At 35.7% G+C, this 19796-nt stretch overlaps 1 protein-coding gene across 2 annotated transcripts in view; it reads left to right on the plus strand.

Annotated features, from left to right (window-relative positions):
• Positions 1-6228: 6228 nt before the first annotated feature.
• LOC107219267 (acyl-CoA Delta-9 desaturase) overlaps positions 6229-19796 on the plus strand; it is a 47072-nt gene continuing 33504 nt past the window's right edge. The window contains exon 1 of one of the 2 annotated variants that reach the window (XM_046729799.1): positions 6229-6275. In XM_046729799.1, coding sequence (XP_046585755.1) covers positions 6244-6275 — 32 coding nt within the window. In that variant the 5' untranslated portion in view covers positions 6229-6243. Of the gene's footprint in view, positions 6276-16928; positions 17100-19796 lie in introns of those variants that run through there. The other variant, XM_015657437.2, reaches the window with a different exon arrangement.

Raw genomic sequence — 19796 nt, forward strand, 5'->3', positions numbered from 1 at the left:
AATCAAAAATATTAGTAATGTAAAAAAAATCGCCGAGTACCAAAATTACATTAAAATAAAAAATTCATCGCCAATCTTGTTATAATAATAATAATACCGTGAAATCAGGAAAAATACCAAGCACGACCTCCCCGCACGTACACTTCGTGAAGTCAAACCTCGCTTTTCGTCTAGTGATATCGAAAAATCATTCCAAGAGCTACGTATTTGGCAGATACATTAAATTTCTGCGTTTACCGCAAATATATTTGTTTCTTCCTTGGTTTGGTAATTGAAGAGAGGCAAGTATACATATCTTGTAACGAGAAGGGACGAGTTTTTATTTTAGAAGAGGGGGACCGGGAGGGGGACGGCCTGCGAGTCATTAGCTAAGCGAGGACTTCAATTTTCCTTAATAAAATACAATGTATTCTTACCGAATACGTGTTATGACTATTATTATCCTACCACTGACGCACGAGCATAGTTCTAGCTATTTTTTTTCCTCCGTTTTTGTACATCAGCGTGTAGATTATAATATTCTAATAACGTGCTAAATGTATTTAATACCTATAATAGTAAATTGAGTTTTTATATAGGTATAAGCTTGAGCATTAACATTTCCTTCGTCTGGATTAAATTCAGCAAGCGTAATTTGTTGATGAGAATCAACAGAAGGACCTTGGATTGTTCGTATTAACTCCATCGGATTTTTATTTTGATTTTCTATAAAAATTCGCTGACGTGTTTCGCCGGTGGAACGGATATTGAGCCTTTTATTTCACAAGAAGAACTTTGAGAGTTTCAATATTCAATTTTAGAAAGACACGTCGATCCGATCGAAGCTTCTCTCGATGATCGATATTCGTTCCTTTTTTTGTAACAGCAACTCTTCAGCGTAATAGAAGAACGCAACGAGAACTCCGACCCGTTGTCATGGTCGACATATATATTATTAAAAGTTAATACCTATGTTTTTCCTCTCGATGCAAGGTAATTATTTAGTGAGAATCACCCATACTTGCTCATCATCTTGTTAACCTCTGCAAAAAATATTGTTATTCGATAAGAAAACAACGTACAACTTACTTTGCTCTGTCTGCTCAGCTTTAGTTTCTCGTGTAACCTGACAGTAATTCATTCGGCTAACTAACGTATTAGAATAAATATGTATACGTAAGGACTCGTTATTGTCGTCCAATTGACGTAGGTCGATAGGCAATGACACTGATATCGCTAAGTTATTTTTCCAGAAACAGTTCTGCAACTATGCAAACGACCGCGGCAGTTATCGTTCACGTTATACATCGCATGCCGTGAGATACAAAATCGCGTTACATCATTCGCCTGCGTCTAACATATATGTATGTCGGACGATCACTCGTGCGCTACATATGGAAATTTTCCATTTTTTCTTTCCACAAAGTTAATGCTACGCCAGTCGGTTAAATCAGAGAAAAAGAAGAGGAAACGGCCTTCTGAATGATATTGAAGACACCGAAATCGGTGAGAATTATGTACGACATGCTTCGAGTTGAAAGACTATTTGTAGTCACTGTCTTAAATCTTACGATTCAGTTTCCAGTGGTATTGGTTTCCACAGCTCGTGTATGACGCTATCAGAAACGTCCTTTGTTAAAACTTGTTTTCAATTAAAATCAGGAATATTATACATGCTCGTTCTCATTGTCAGTGATATATTAACGATGCAATGGTTTTCCGATACTGACGATACTTGGAGAAAATGTTTGTTTCAACCCTGAACAAAGCAGTGCAAAGTATTTTACACAAGTTTTTGATTGAATTCACGAGTATCATCAATCGAAAATTGGCGGTTTTTGACGTTACGCAAACTCTTTCTTTCTTTTCTTTTTGCAATATCTTGAGAATCATGAAAGATACAGAGTTCTGCGGGGACACATTCGAAATAGGATAGGACATTCCGGCGCATCGAGTGTATGTATACATTAGGGTGTGCTAAAAAAACGACATTTTCTTTTTGAAACGCGCATCGAAGATATTTTTTCACTTGCTATTTAATTGGAAAATGGAAAAAATATAATAGGCACCTCTAAATTTCAATGTTAAGAGCTCATATTTGGCCGAGACATTCTAGTTGAGATGCTTTACCGAAATATTGATGCGCGTTTGATGAAAAAAAAATTGTTTTGTTTTTTTTTGGCACAATAATAACCATCGACTCAGCAATGATCGAAGTATTCCAGCCAGAAATGTTTAAAACTTAATAGAAAATCAAGTTGCTGAATGCCTTTCGCTGATTTTTGAATACAACGGACCCCAAAGTAGAAATCTTAAATAACGTGCAAAATATACAAATCTTGGTGTTGAATGTAAGCAGTGATATTTCCCAATTCGTATTTTGTCGTACCTTTTTCGACTATGGTCACAAGTTTTCCTTGTCCTGTCATAAATTTCGATTACTCTCCACATGCCAAAATTAAACCGTCTTCTGCCAGAAATGCTTAACACATATCTATTATTTTCGCTAGAATCCTTCCGAAAAGGTGTAACCCACAAGATTTGAAAGAATGAGTCTCACGCCATTCTAGGATCGGGAAGACATCGGACCAATCATTCCAAATTTCGGTCATCTCCTCACAGCCATAAGAGCGTGAGCCAATTTTTTTAGTTTTTTTTAGTTAAAATCCTTTGCAATTTTTGCGAAAGAAGCCGTTTTGGCGGTAAGGAAGTGACCGAAGCCCCGAAAAACTCATCTGACTAGCTGCCGAAAAGACGTAACTCGCTTGGATACAAAAAAAAATAAAAATAAAAATAAAATAAAATAACAATCGTCTAGAAATTTTATCTGGGCCCAATTTAGACGCTGAATGGTTTAATTAAGATGCTCAGCGAGATGTGGACCGCTCACCCTTTTCGGCGCCTAGCTGTGTCATCCCTATCAAACCCCACCACTAAATCTTGTCAGGACCCTGTTTGATAACAAATGGCAGGCAAATGGTTAATGGAGTGGCTCTAGACTCTATATTGGCCAGGATATCCCAATCAATTTTCGGATTTCACTGTGTGACCCAAAAAAAGATCGATTATTTTTGTTCGATCTCGTATAAAAATACGTTACTTTAACATGTTTTAAAAATGGTCATCAAAAATCAGCTCGATTAAATGATTTTAAAAGATTGCTCAAGATTTCAAAAAATTGACAAAATCTCGAGCGACCTCTACAAATATTGGCCAGGATATCCCAATCAATTTTCGGATTTCACTGTGTGACCCAAAAAAAGATCGATTATTTTTGTTCGATCTCGTATAAAAATACGTTACTTTAACATGTTTTAAAAATGGTCATCAAAAATCAGCTCGATTAAATGATTTTAAAAGATTGCTCAAGATTTCAAAAAATTGACAAAATCTCGAGCGACCTCTACAAATTGATATATCCAGTTGACATTTTCAGAATATTTACGTAACGTGACGAGAAAAAAAATTAAAAAAAGAAGTTCAATTGTTATCATTTCGGAAATTTTTTAACATCTTGACAGACGTCTTAAAATTTTTCATACGAGCTGATTTTTGGTGATCATTTCGAAACTTGTTAAATTCACCTATTTTCATGCAAGATCGAAAAAAAAATTCGTTTTTATTTTTTGGACCACCCGTTCAGCATCATTTTTTCAAACGCTTCTGCTCAAAAGCATCCATCCAACTCACCGTCTTTCATCACCTCATATTACGTTGATTGGTAGAAAAAAATTTCGAAGACTCTTACTGAATAAATGTTTTCTCCTACCGAAAACATATAACATGTAGAGTGAAATTTTTTTTCCAAAATTTGAAAAACACAAACCTACCGAAACACAGATTTTGGGAATTCATCAAACACGCTGATCGAAACAAGGATGTTGGGAGAAAATATACTGTACTGGTTTATCCGGTGAGTAATGCACTCACTACTCATAGTCGTAGTATCACGTGATGGACTTTGTACCGTCGAGTATTTACCACTAGCCGATTACCCTGAGGATCCGAGTATTTCGTCGGTTACACATGAAATGATGTCCCTATAATTTTTCTCTGATTGGCTAACAATAAGTCGTTACATCTAGTATTTTCTTGGCGTTTACATTTAGGAAAAACGCAAAAAGTCACCATGGTTTGATTAAGCATTGATGTCGTGATAAGAACATGGATATTATACTAATTACTATGAAAACGTAATTTAGTCTGTAACCGCAAGACGAAAAAGTTTATCAACTCAAAACGCCTAATTTTTAGTAGATTCGTAAATACGTGGTGACTAACGTGTAGTTATTTCTCACGAAACTTCAAAATCTCACTCTTCTGGTGCAGAAAAAAATTCTCTGACGAATGATAATGGTTTTCTCAAGTTTTCAGGGGAAAAGAATAGGATAAAATTGTGGGTTACGCAGGCGGGAAAACAACGCCTACCAACACAGTCTAATTATTCACATGTCAATTTCAGAATTTTCATCTTAATTGCATTCTACTTCCAATCAAATCCCTCCGATTTAAAAAAATTTTATTCATTTGAAATTCGGGAATATTCTTCAACCGAAGACGCGAATTTTGAAACCTTTTTGAAATCGGTGATTTTACTCACACCAGAGATACGAATATTTATATTTGTCAAGTAAATGAATTCTTTTTTTAGTAAACGAATTACCGATTTCGGAGAACACATGCCCACAGAAAAACTCGGATACTTTCGGTGACTTTCTATGACCAAATCTATTCGTCGATTCTTCTCGAGCGATTCAACATTTTCAGACCTCAGGAATAAAAAAAAAAAAAAAAAAATGTAACCGGAACGGTGCATGACGAAGCAGTACCATTGCTATATAAACTATGATGCAAGTACACTCAATTCGATTCAACCAACGTCACGCAGCGTACATGTACATACTTATGAAAGTATGCGAGGATATCCTGAGGATGAGACACGGCAGAGCCACGTGGCCGTGATCACCCGATGACGGGGTCCACGTTAGCCGAAACCCTGCACTCCTCACCACGCGAATCGATGTCTCAAATTAAAGTTAAACACGTACGATGTACTTACTCGGACAAGATACTACGCACCCGGTCAGATCGCGTCATCTATTTTCGCGAACTTTAGACCCCTATCATGCGGCTGTGCACGCTCTTCGAGTCACGCAACAGTTTCTGATTCGGTGGCTTGAATCGTTATACGATCTCCCATAATACGTATTGAATTTTTTACAAGTTTCGATACGCTTTCGACTAGATTTACTTGGTTACTCATCGCAGAACAGTTCAGGTGGGGTATTCGAGGCCATCTCGATCAGACCATTATCCTCGCCGATTTTATTATAATTTTACTCCTCTCTTATAGTATGTTACAGCGGGTTGCAAGGATGCACTATTTGCCGGAGAACCCCGCCGAATCCTTATTGAAATTGGCTCCCGATCGAATTGCCTTGATTTTCAGCATGCTGTAGTATGTATACACCTGATCCAAAGGTTCTCATGGACGCAAGTCCGTAAAATCAGTAATTTTTTAGATATAAGCTTCGGAAGGGGGGTTGTTTGGATTCTTTGTTATCTACACTGAGAAAAATTTCATTTGTTAAAGTAACTAGAAACGTTTGCGAAAAAAAAGTTCATACCATTTTTTGTCTGAAACTTTCCCTGATACGTCGATAAAAATCGGTAGCTTCGTTTCATTGCATTTGTCGGACTTATACATTTTGAAGCATATCCTTGCAGACCATTTTATTTCATTTAGATTACACCATCCTGTTCCAACTATTCCTCTTCCGAGTGTATGAGAATTTCACATAAACGGACTAGTTACTTACGGTAGCAGGCAATTTTAAATGTTCGAAACAACTGTTATCCAGTACCAATCTCTTTGCGAACAAGTATCACTCAAACCCAGCTTAGAAAAAAAATCGTTGGTAACATGCTTCGAAATGTATCCAGTCCAACAAATGTTTCTTATGGAAGAAGAGAAGAGATGAGGGAATTGTTTCCAAAAAAATATCCCATGATTTTTTGTTTTTCGGAAAAACGAGTAGTAAAATAGAAAATGTAAGTTCTTGGAACGGTATCAATTTATTAAAGTGTCAAGTTTTCATTTGTTTTGAAATAAAAAGTTTTTTTTTTTGAAAAAAATCGAGAATCTTGCATAATTTTTTTTTTTTTTTTGTTCGGGTTGTATTATCCCCCTAAAATTGCAACTACTTACTTTCGCTGAAATTATTTTCAGCATTCACCAATCGCCCAATGCTTTTCTACATTACCATGGGTTGTCTACTGCTAACGAATATTGAAATGTGAGTATTTTCTTATCATAATATTATGATAATTGTATCATACGAGAAGAATGAAACCTGAGCGATTGATCACTGATCAGTAAACGAACGTTTCTACATTACACTTGCTGTAAAATCATTTCATTCGTGTATTCATTTACAGCAGGTTTGTGGTTTTCGGCATGGTGCTAGTGCTCACTTACCGACGTCTTTACCTCATATATCATTAACGACTAAAGTCCAAACTGATGTCACGTCAATAACCGACCACAGTAGTGTCTTGCACAGAGTGGTTTCAAACCCTCGCGTGTCGATGAGGACCTGACCACACTCGTAAAAATTTTAAATCGATTCACGTCGTTCAGGCGCCAAATCGGCAAACCGAAGTTTCATCTCGGTCCAGCTACAACTCTGGGTATGATGTTCTGCAGTTTTCCTTGTCCCTTGTGCGAATGCGGGTGTTTCTATGGAAGATGTTAAGACGGCTGTAGACGCATATTGATGGTTAGTAATCCATCCTCTTCCTTGCACCACGCAAGCCGAACGGCTTATGCAGAGGACTGCGTACACTGTCGGGTATAACAGGTGTTCGCGGTTACTATTATCATTGTTATATTAATAATAATAATTATTATTAAAGAAAGATACGATTCTTTTGAAATTTTCCAAGCCATCCTCAAGCGAGAAATTTTTTCTTCCATTTTATCGAACTCAATAGTCCTTAGGTTCTATGACCTTGCAGCCTTGACGTCATGTCGCGAAAACTTGTATGAAAATACAGTGGTGTCTTTGAACGAACATTTCGACGAACGTGGAAATAATTTGGGTAGAAGATGAAAATGAGTTTTTTCTACACCTGCTTGGAAATTTCGATTTTGGAGACCTTTCGAGCCTGTGTAAATTTTCCCATTTCTGAACAGTCAAGTAATATAATGTTGAGCATGCGCACAATTGACATACTATATTTTATACACTAGGGCTTTTCTTGGCAGCCAGCACATTTTTGAAGAACTAAATTTTACGTATTGTGTCCAAGCCGCACTTTTTCAAATATCGCCTACCTTCCGCTATTCTTGTATGAAAAATCATCATTTCCGAGTCCATACCTTTCCTCGAAATTATTAACAATCGAACAAAAATGACCCGAAGTGCTCGAATCGACATTGTAATCACTAATTAGAAGTGAATAATGATACATAAAATACTTGAATTTCAGTGTAGGAATGTTACAATTTTATGAAGAATAATAATGTGTCAAATTTGGCCTGACTTGGCATGTCAATAAAAAAAAATCAGCTTCCGTACTACGAACAAATTTTTTCAGCTCATTCTTTCGCACATTCATATCAATCGGGTTCTGAGACCTCAAAACTTTATTAAAGAGTGACATCTCTCCGAAAATTAATTTTTTTTTATCTACACAGCAAACAAATAAATAACGAAATGTGTAAAATATCGCGAATGTCAAGTTTATTCTCACAAGCATTCAGACAATAGGTGTATTTTCGAGAATTTCTGCTTTCATCTTCAATGCCTGAAAAAAATTTTGAGGGCTGTTTTCACAAAGCGAGGAAATCGGATATTCTCAAGACTTGGAATCAAGAAACTACAAGAAATGCATAACGTATAATTTGAAGCCCTGCACAATGAGTCGCATTTTTTCTTAAAAAAATTCTGATGATTAATTATTACCTGACTTTGTTTCGGATCGAAATGAATCTCTATTACTTGACGTACTACGTCACATAAATTGCGAAGATTTATTTCCCAGTTTTAACGTCTAATTTAGCTGGCCTATTTTCTAATAGTCAAAGTAAGTGGTAGATAAAGACTCAGCGAAGCATTCTCTTAACTGTCATTTTCTAAGAGTAAGCTGATATCTGTCAGAGTTCTACTGTTTTCTTGATTTTTCTAACTCTATAGTTCAAAGTCTTTCTTCTAGGATGTACGTAAATTCTTGTGATCTCCGTAACCCTTGCATAGTATAATAGACTTCGCACCTATGCGAGAAGAGGCGGTGTTTCAATTTGCATCACAATTAACAGTCATTTTCAGCTTCTACATAAGGCATTCCATGCGAAATCGACCCGACGGAAAACCAAACCCTGTAAAAATCCTTTCAAACTTAGTGAAATGTTTTCGTTGGTTGCTAAGAGCATGTGTAATTTTCTATAGATTTTTATTTGAAGGTGTTAGCGGTCAATAACATATGTAAGTAAATCGAGATTCAATTAATCATAACTTGAAAACTACAGATCATACATAAAAAGACGTGAGTATTAAGAAGTTGTAGCTGTTGTACAGGGTTGAAATTCCGATTTGGCTACTATTTGGATACGTTATTATGTACATTAGGGTATGAAAATCCGCTAATCCTTAATCATTTAAACCTTAATTTGACCTGATTCTTCAGGACAATGGAATTTGCATTCGAGATTCATCGACCTGTGTAAACCCTGGTGTGTAAAATTGAGAATTTTAGTTTTGCGCATGCACCATGCAGCATCGTTTTACCGCATTGTTCAGAAATGGGGCACTTTACGCACGCTCCATAGGCTTCGATAATCCTACTTTTCAAGAATACGTTGGAAATAGTATATTGTGTGACAAGAAATGGAAGTTGGCGATTGCGACGAGTGTGATCTTTGCGCCAACTTTTGGCCCGAGTCACACACGATAGTTTTTATAACAAGCGAATGAAAATTGGTAGAGCTTTGCACGGTAGTTTTGCGGGACGCGAGTGGTCAATTTCTTCTCCCAAGGGACGAAAGTTAAGCAATTGAGGACTGCGCATGCGCGAAGCTAGATCTTTACAACACTGAGATGAAATTGCCCTACGTTTCATGCACGTGTGATGAAAAAAAATGTTATCATTTTTCGTTTACCGTATCGTTACTGTAGACTCCACACTTATTTTTTTAAAAGTAACAAATAAATCCGCAAAGACAAGACAGAATATGCACCCAATCGTTCCTGCTACCAAGCAATGCATGAAAACACTCCTTATACACTGTTCAAGCAGGCAAGAAAGTACCTCGGAATGAGTATAATTAAAATCATATAGCTACACCGCTTAGTTTTATTTAATTTTATACAATGGCCGTGATTTAATGTTTATTGTCAATGATATTTTTTGGTGCTTTGGAAAAAGTATATTATTACGTCGCAGGTTGCGTGAATGGCTCTCCGATAAATTAAATATATAGTTAATTACTTGAAATGTATTCAGGAATATGGAGATATATTTCCTTCTACATGATTATTACATAACGTTTGACTTTTATGACTGCAATTTTTTCTAGACATAACCGCGGACGTAAGAATCCTAAGACGCATGCAATTTTTTGTAGTTTAAAATACTCTAACAGTGGGGGAAGATGATGTAACGATTACAATAAAAGTCTTTACGAATGATTCAATTTTTCGAAGCAGTCCGAGTAGAGGAATTTTGATTAGTAATAAAAAATATCCAAATTATAACAATGTGCGATTGGTATGTACATATTTATCAGTAACTTCACCCGCTGGCTCTGCACAAATCGATGGGTGCATGTAATCGTTTACTCAATTCCACAAACATACGCGTTTTGTTACGGTGTCATTGATGATTGGCATTTTGCAATGCAGATGAATAGAAAATTCTTAGCTTATTTTTGCTGTGTGAATATGAAATCAAACTCAACGACACATACATAATGTAGATCTTTCGTACATCCACGCGCAGAGAATACAAGATTTTGTATGTTAATAAAATTAAACAGATGATATCGTTGATTGAAATTACGTAAGCACTGCACTGCTTCGTTACGATGTAAATTTTATGTGCCCGCACTTTAATATCAAGTAGTTTAGAATATTGTTTTTTTTTATATCTAATTTCTAGGGTTCTTTTGTTGAATTTTTTTTACATCACCGCTTATAGCGAACCTTTCGATTTTTATTCTTATCTTTATAATATGTAGCGTATAATTTTTTTAAAATAACGAAGTAGAATAAAGCCATCTAATTATAAAATTGTTAGTTTTTATGGTCACAGAGTTTGTCAGAAATTGCGATTACACCTATAGTACCACAATATTTAACAATTTAAAACGACATTTTCTGGGGTATCATGACTATCCAGAATCTCTTCATTTAACAATTGCTAACGATAAACGTGTAAAAAATTAGTTTCCATGGTGAAATTCTTCGTTGCGTAACTGCACAAAAGGGTCGAAGTACAGACAAAACGATTTTCGAGAAACGGATATTTTCGCGGAGAAAAAATTTGTAGAGACATCGATGAGATTTATTGAAAAATGCAGGACAGCTTTCAAAAAATCGGAGAAAAATGTTTTTGGTTGTTTTTTTTTTTCGTATCAAATAATTTGCATTTCTTCTTCAGGAATATCTTATTTGCATTAGTGTTTTGCGAGGAACAATTTTGATCTCTAGGTCGGAATAAGGCTTTATAGGTTTGTTTGCGATAGACAAAATTATTCCTTCTTGAGTTCCGAAAAAGTGCGAATTTAATATTCCGAAGTCTTCCAAAATACTGAATACAAATCAAAATACACAGAGTAACTGTTCCTAAAATCGTATTTCAGTAAGAGGAGAGCGAATGAATCTCAAGACATTCATCTGCATTGATGACTGGTAGCGATGGCCACTGACAATAAGCTAAAAATAATCGATGCATCGATTAATCGAGTCTCAAAAAATAATCGAACACGGTAAAAATGAATCGATCAATCGATTAGTTCGTATTTTTTCGAACATGAATCTGAAACCGAAATTTCGTAAATTTTAATACGGAGTCTTAACAGAGGGAAAGTTTTTTGTTTTTTACAATTTATAGTTTCATTCAAAATATATTTCAATTTCGGGTAAAAATATTCATTTATCCTTCACTTATTACATCAAACAGATACTTAGTAAATAAGACATAAATCGATATTGTACCGCGTCGTTCATGTCAGTAAAAAACAAAAACCGATCGTGAATCGTTATTCATCGAATTTAAAAAAAATAATCTATTACATTCGATTAACCGGGAAAATAATAAACGATCATTTTTTGTCATGACCGGCTACCGCTATCGCAAGTCCAGACATGAAAATAACCCGAATTTCAAAAACATACCACGATTGCTAACTTCCAGCGAACAAATCATTCGGCAATCGCAGGTGGTCAGAATATTGAGAACGATAATAACGAGGGACAGGAAGATTAAAGCAGCGAGGGCAAGAGGGCGAGATAGAGAGAGAGAGGGAATGAGACGATTCGCCAAATTTCTTGCGGTTAGGTTGGTACACGAGCAGGACAGCGGTAGCGGCGTCGGATGGCCGAGTCGGCGGGAGGACGGGGTGGGGGGGGGGGGGGGGAGAAGTATCACGCCACCGGGAATCGAGCAGTGGATTTGGTCGTACGGCCGTTTGGCCGAGCATCGCCTGATGCGCACGTGACCATGCGCACCGTTTTTCCTTGCCCGCGAACCGCTCAAATCCTTTTCTATCGAGTCTATTTCTCCCCGAAACGTCGTCGTGTCGATCCCGTGCTCTCCTTTGATTCGCGATCGAGTCTGACAATGTCAAACGTTTAAGCCGCTCCGTGTTGACGATCGGTCGTTCCATTCAGTATATATATATATATGTATATATAATTATACGTTACTTATTTGCACTCTTATCATTATCGGCATTATGCAAATTTTGTTTAGTTGTTTTTTCTTTTTATTATCTTTGCCAGTTTAACTGTTGCGATTGGTATTCTTGACGTTAGCATTGTTGTTACTTATACAACATCGCTGGTGTTAGTTGCGTCACGGATTATTGATTTTTGATTATTTTTTTTTTTTAATTTTAATTCTATTCTTTTTAGCAACAACCGACGCGAACGAAGTGAGTGCCCATATAAATTATTTACGTATGTGTGTTGGTACGATGGTGCGGGAAGGAGTAGTACTACTGTCTTAGATAAATGTAGATTTTCTTTATTTAAAATTCTATTTCCTCTTTTTCTATCTTTGATGTAACGAGGCACTAGCACTTAACGCACAATTGATCAAAATCACTACGCTTTTTCAAAAAATTATGCTTTATTCAACACTTGTAGGGTCAACTGCCTAAAGCGCAGTAAAAATTACTGTACTACATGTTTATTAATTATTGTTCATTTCCACATACGCTGAATACATATTTTATAACCGTTTGACTAAATCATGGAATTTCCCACAACGTGAGGTGATGCAGTCCCATGGTAGATCTGACTCTTCGGGTTTGCCAAGTGCCATGAAGAGAGATCATTGATTGTTACACTGGGAGAAATTTTTTGTTCCGGTTACCGCTCAGTTCTTAACTATTTTCATTTTTTACCACAATCGAAAAATATAGTTCTAGGTACACAATGAAAATTAGTTTTGTAGTTGTTACCAGAAAGTCTAGTATCCGTTACTATTCTTTCTCATTACAATCAGTTACTATATTTTCTTGTAACTGTTGCGAAAATTTAATGCTTGTGCAACAATAAATTGACGTTAAAGCCTTGTTTAACTAAAAAAGTAGAGTAAACCGAAGAAACTGATTTTGCTTTGCATTTACCAAGAAAGGATCGACAATAGCGCAAAATGGTTAGGCGTACCTCGTTTTTCGTAATTCCAACAATATTCAAACAGTTTTTTTAACGATACGTGTCTTACTGAATTTTTCTAGTTACTATAACAAATGAATTTCTTCTCAGTGTAAGAGAAGTAACCATGCCTGGTAAAGTGGCACCCGAGAAAAAAAAATAGGCAATTCGAAATTTCCCAGCATATGACGTTCGAGTCATAGCCAAACGTGTTTTCTTCAACTCCTGCCACCCATCTTCTCGGATTCTGTTCCTACTGCAAAAAAACGTTAGTTTTCATCGAGTCTTCGCTTAGCAATATATTTCTTTACTGGATTGCACTTACACCCTCGGTCAGCCGCGCTATTCGATGATTACAATTTTAGTCTATTACAATCTTTCACTGCTAGCAATAAGTTACTTCGCTTAGTTTGAATTCATGCTCAGTTACACGTCAACATTTAACCAGGTTATTGGATAAACTTACATATATCTAATAATTCTAAATTCATCTAAAACTACTCGTAGCATTATACGATTTTAAATAAATCACATTGCTTGTTGTATATTGACACACTGAAAAAATAAATACAAGCAATTCAGAACAATTTGCTCTTGCTAATGCGTATTTCAAACGTTTTTTGGTCATCCGCATAGTGAATTAACCGCGTGTAATCAACGATTTAATAACGATTGCGCGGTGAACAGTTCGCCTAGTAATTTGAACCACATTTATTCAGATTTCTACGGTGTATTAACATAATATGGAAAATTAATACCTGGTAGTGACGCATGTGCATGGAGCAAAACAAGTCCTACTTCATTTATTTATTATATAACATAGTGCAGTTCGTGGTTAGGAAGTATTAAGCCATCCGTCGTACATACGTAATTTACAAATTTATTGTCAGTCTGCACGCGTTCGGACTTATTTTTACATATTCTCGCGCGTGGAGTAGCGATGTTCTATCACGAGGAGTGCACGTCTCCGAATGCATCTGTAAATAATACGTACAATATTGTAGTTTATTATATTATTACTGTTATTACATCTTACTATATTACTTTACATACCTATTTATATGCAGATGTACAGGAATATACGTGCATCTGTATTTCTCCTTGGCAAGATTCCGATAGTATAGTACAAAGGCCAATACGTGTTAAAAAAACTGTGATTCGTGATTTCATTATATATAGAGACAATAGACTCAAATTCTGGATGTGAGAAAATCGCAATCAATAATACGGGTCAAATATTTTTCTTTATAAGTGATAAATTAAGGTTTTAGTTATTCGATGTATAGAATGAAAAGTTATTAATCTAAATATAAACGCTGAAATTTTTTTTTCTGATTTGTGATTAATTATTACTTTTGAACAAAAGTGATTTGAAAGCGAAACTGGAGTACGTTTAATTGTCATTCAAAAGCGAACTTTATCTAATAAAACTATTTTTTTTTCTTCTATTAGTTACGTGGAAGAAATGAAAATTTGATATCTAGTATCCAGACTCAGACTCACTGTTGACCTGTATAATCATTTATTTCTAGAAAATAAACATGGCTGTGAATTGAAAAAAATTAAGGAATAACCTTTTTAATACGTAATGTGCGAATCTATGTTGATAAACATTATGGTTTAAGCGGGAGCATTTTTTGACGCAAATGCGTTGATTTTGAGATGAGTTTATATCCATTTGTAGATCAATCGTTTCTCCTGCTCCAATAACGACCTGTTTGATAATCATTTTTATCGACAATATGGCATCGGTGTACGAAATAATGAACAGGGAGCATTATGTTAACCGAGTTAATACGGTCGATTTGCTTCCAACACGCGAGAACCGTCTGTTGCATCAGAAGTGTTCACCAGCTGTTATAATAGACTAGAAGAGGGAATCGACGCAGGGAATCACTTGTTTCAATCACGTTTTAGAATGAATCGATCATTTGAGAGGAATTACTCGCTTCGTCATTTCATTGGTATTATAAGTTGTATAATATGTAAAATTATAAGAGCACTTCATTTGAATTGAATGAAGTTGCTTTTAATTTCTGCACTTTGCGAAGTGGATGATAAATTCATTTGCATAAAATTGACAGAACATTTTTTACCTGGTTGCCGTAAACGAGCGTTCAAGGCGTTACGCGTAGTTGAAAAATTATGCTCAAATACCGTATTTTTAAATTCTTTTTATCATTTGTAATATCTTCAACTTTATCATTGCCAATTTAACACATAATACAGATTGTGGGAACATCTTTCTGTATTTATGTACAGTGAAACTTGTATTGTCAAGTATGATTTTGAAATTCAATGTGTCACGTATTCATTGCCAATCATTGAGTTACTGGTTTTATGCAGGGTAAAGGTCATGTACTAGCTATTCCTATGCCACAGTCGTGACTTATCGTCGGTATTAAATCGATATGAATAAAGCTATAATGCTGAATGCGAAATCAGAGCTGTGAATGCAAGGGATTATTATCGATAAATCTCCACGCAAAAGTGCAAAAATTAGATCTCAGACTTTGCTAAAAAATCGTCTTTAACGTACTTTTTTCCGATATCGACCAATCGATGTTCCAAAGTTTCAGGGAACAACGACATTCTTCTGTCAAACTAATATTTCACTTTTGAAAGGAACATGGCCAGGAAATAGAATGATTTTTTTTTCAATTAACGTTTGCGGGATAACATATTTTGAAACTGAACCGTTACCGATGCCGGGAAATTTGTGAATATAAATGCAAGGCTAGTTTCCCAAGATCGGTCATCTTTCGTTCGCATGAATTATAAACACTGCTGGGTAATATTTGAAAAGGTTTTATTTAAAACAGGCATTTCAAATGTAAATGGCATTTTGCATTTAACATTTTAAATGTCCTCGAGGTAACCATTTATATTAGGGGATCGTCAAAACCGGCGACAGCTCGGGTCAATTCCCGAGGTGAAAACGATTTCTACGAATTTTTATAAAAAATCGTTCTCAAACAAAAAAACTTATAGATTCTCATGAAAATTTGTATATTTTCAGCAATCTACAAGCTACTACAAATTTTAACGAAAATTCACAATTCCTTTCGAAAAACTACGCATGTTGACAATTCTGTAAGAAACAATGCGAAATGTTCCAATTTCTGTCAAAACTCGTAGTAGTTTAAATTTTCACCAGGATTAAACCAATTTACGAATCAACACGCAACCGCTTATTCTTCTTCCGTGCTTCTTCGTTTTCAATGTACATACAATTATTGTAGATTTTATAGACGCTATTTTTGTTATTCTAGATTTGGTATTCACGCTTTAAACTTGTTGACTTCCACCATATTTCCGTATGATAATGTTCGTTGTTTAGAATTTTGAACATTCACCGTCTCAGGTCTCCTGCTCACTAAACGCGTTATGTCAAAAAAAAAAAAAAAAATGCAAAAATCACCGAGAAAGTAACCTAATTAAAAAGCAGAGCTGGTGGTCCGAAATTATTCTATCGTACAACAAAAAACTGAAACCTTAACAATCTCCGAAGGAAACAATTGATGAAAATTCTCCTGCCGCCGTTATTAAATGCAGTATAACGAAAACCGTAACGTAATTCAAGATTACTCGATGAAATAAATCGATTATTGGTATGACAATTACGATTTGAAACTATATGTAATAATAATAAAAATAATAATAGATATAAATAAAACAAGAATAATGACAATAGAGCGCCTTTTGCAAATTTTTTTCGTTCCGATATTAACCCCACGGTGCTTTAACCGCGATCCTTTATCTCTTTCGCGCTGCCGAGTTCGTGATTAGATCTGTCTCTGTCCTAGGGAGTTTTTACCGCCGTCAGCTAATTTCCGAACGCACCCTCGGGGATTATTTGGGGAATTTTTAGGGGTTTCTTGGGTGGAACCAGCGTGCGCCTGGGCGGTGGTTAGGGGAGGGGGGCAAGTCGCACGGATCATCCGGCGACACAGATTATCATCCGAGCACCGAGGCTCGCCGGCGAGAGTTTGGTGGCAAATCCGCGATGTGGCGTCGTTCGCGAACTCGCGGATCTCTACTCGATATAACCGGGCCGCGTGGTCGCGGACCCGTCAGTCTGCCGGTTGTCGAGTTCGCGCTGTCAGTGGAAATCAGGAGCTGGTGTGGTACTGGTTGTTTTGTTCTAACGTCCGTAAGAGAGTGTAGTCCTCGTTGAAATCGCCTATGACTTACTCATCGGCGATAAGTGGATTACCAGATTGAAATTCTACCTTACAGGTCTGTAAAATGTCTATCTACATTTTGATCATATTGTTGCTTTGAAAGTAGAGGTTATTTTTTTTTTTCTTTGTCACGCGTCTAGATTTTTATCGCCGCCTGGCTCGTTGTTGTATTTTTGTCTAGCATCGAAGATATCGGAAAATCTTTTCAACGTGACCGAATTTACATTGTTTTACTGTTTCCTAGAACGTTGATATTCGTTGATTCGTAAACGTTGATTTTCGTACATCATGCGTTGGTTCTATTTGAACACGCTACGCTGATTGAAGTTTTTAACAATTTTCGACTGACGGATAAACCGTTGTGGGAAAAAATTACAATCTTGGGGGTTGGTACTCTGTATTTTTCATTACCGAGAAATCGTTCCGTTGATTTGAAAATAAATGCGAATGACGAACTCGGTGTACGATGAATACGATGGATAAACGTTTTGTCGCAAGTGAAATTATTATTTTGTAATAGTTGATTATTCGGTCATTGAAAAATAGACAAGAAATTTGAAGAAAAATTGATAGTTTACATCGGGTGAGATCGGTACGTTACGTCCATGTATAAATTTGATGTAAGGATTAGAAAATATCTTGTAATACAAGGCCAATCGATGGTTATGAAATTTGCGAACGAATGTGTGCTTCTTACGAAATATCTGCAGCTTTGAAGTTGATTTATAGAGCAGAGTCGCAAGCGTATCGTGAAATTCATCTATACCTCTTTTGTACTACTTTATATACGTTGTCGAATTAATCGACAGATATTTTTTCTTGATATTCGTACATACTTTCGGTTTAACGGACTGCAAATGTTCGAAAATTGGCATTGTTCGATATACGTTGTGATAATGTGTACGTTTGATATGCGTTTACAGATATTCGCATCATTGTAATTCTGGAATTTCGTATAAAAATTCGCAAACAACTTTACAAGTGAATTTTTACGACTGCAAACGCTTGTTTTGCGTATCCAATATCGCTAATTTTGAATTGTCAACGAAGCTGTTCCGCCGAAAGTTACGAATTGCGGTACAATGTTTGTTGAATTCGAAAATTCAATACACTGCAGAAATTGGTTTTCCTTGAAAAAATCATAATTACACTTAAATTATGGTGAAGTACAAATTTGAGTAAAGTTCATGGTATTGAAAGGAGTACATCGTGCTGTCTAACCAAACCCGCGAAAAGTTTGATTATGTACAGAGGTGAAGGGAATAATTGCTGGGAATAATAAAAAATTTATTAAACAAATGCCGAAGACCGCAAGGGTCTTGATTCGAAAATTTGGCGTTATCGTGTCAAGATCTATTTTTTCACTACTTCGCTGTTGACTCGTTGTATAAATCGATATTACATCGGCGAAATTTTTTGCATAAGTTACATGAAAAAATATCTTTTAAATTGTGAATCTATTCGAAAATTGATGAGGGCGGAGGAATAATTTTATTCGGTCATCGATTTCTGTAAATAAATGTCATTCCAGCAATATCAGCAAAATAAAACTTCTCTCGTTTCATATCTATCGAGTTGTTTCTGAGGCCCGCAATTGAACATACTGATAAAAATCTATTTCGAGATTAGCTAAATACTTTCACATCTTTCAGAAGTATCGTACAACTCTAAGCTGGATTTTATACTTTCGCCTTATGTAGAAGTCTTTTTTTTTTTTTTCTTCAATGTTCTACATGTTTTTTTTTCCTTGTTCACGATCTTCATTTTCGTGTGTGCATATTTACTTCTAGCCTTTCTTTTCTTCTTTTATCAAGATGAGGTAGAATGCAAATTCAAAATCGTCGAATTTCTCCTCTTCAATTTACAGTCACTCTTGTGCTATGTAGAAAACGTCCGTTTCTTTTTTATTTTTCTTATTGTCATTTTATCGCCGGCTTACTTTCATTATTATTTTCGATGATACAAATTACTTGCGCAACTTATATTATGCTATGGTAATGTCAGTAATTACCTTCTTTATCAAATGAACCTTCCGTATAATATTTTTACGCACGATACGAATAATAATTATGTGTGAACAAAAATATTCTTGCCTGATGCGAAAGTATGAAATTAAGCGACTATTATGCAGTTATAAAGCTAAAAATAAAAGATAAGAGTAGAAAAGGAAAATTGTTGGTTTACTTTTTCTTTTAGAAAGGACATTCATTCCTCCACATATTTAGCTACATATAAGTATTCGGGCTGATATGTAACTTGTATTCTCAAGTATAACTAATTATTTAAATGCGTTAGTTTCGGTTTGAATTGCAACGATAAAGGTGGAATAATGAACGTCTGTAATGAAAACACGAGCGAGAATGCGTGCTGTATTGGAAATGAAATCGTAACCGTTTGGGAAATTGCGAGAGAAAAATCAAAATTTTGACATTGTATCCACAATCTTCTGTTTAAAAAAAATTCATTCCAACCTAAATAAATATCTAAGGTAAATATCACTATTCCTCAGTGCTTCAGTTAACTCGTGTAATTATCGTAATTATACTGATACGGTGATTTAATAATTGCCGTCGTTTAGAATGCTAGGATAACACAACTTCGAACACACAGAAAACAATCACTAATAAATGGTCGGATGAACGTCGGCTCGCAATCAGATTATAAGCTGTACGAAATAACAGAGAAGACGGTAAAATCTTTGGTCTTGCAGCAGGCGTCAATTAAAAGAAAAATGGTAATAAATGTTTCCTGT

This window comes from Neodiprion lecontei, chromosome 1 (genome assembly GCF_021901455.1).
Source record: "Neodiprion lecontei isolate iyNeoLeco1 chromosome 1, iyNeoLeco1.1, whole genome shotgun sequence".
NCBI classification, from domain to species: domain Eukaryota; kingdom Metazoa; phylum Arthropoda; class Insecta; order Hymenoptera; family Diprionidae; genus Neodiprion; species Neodiprion lecontei.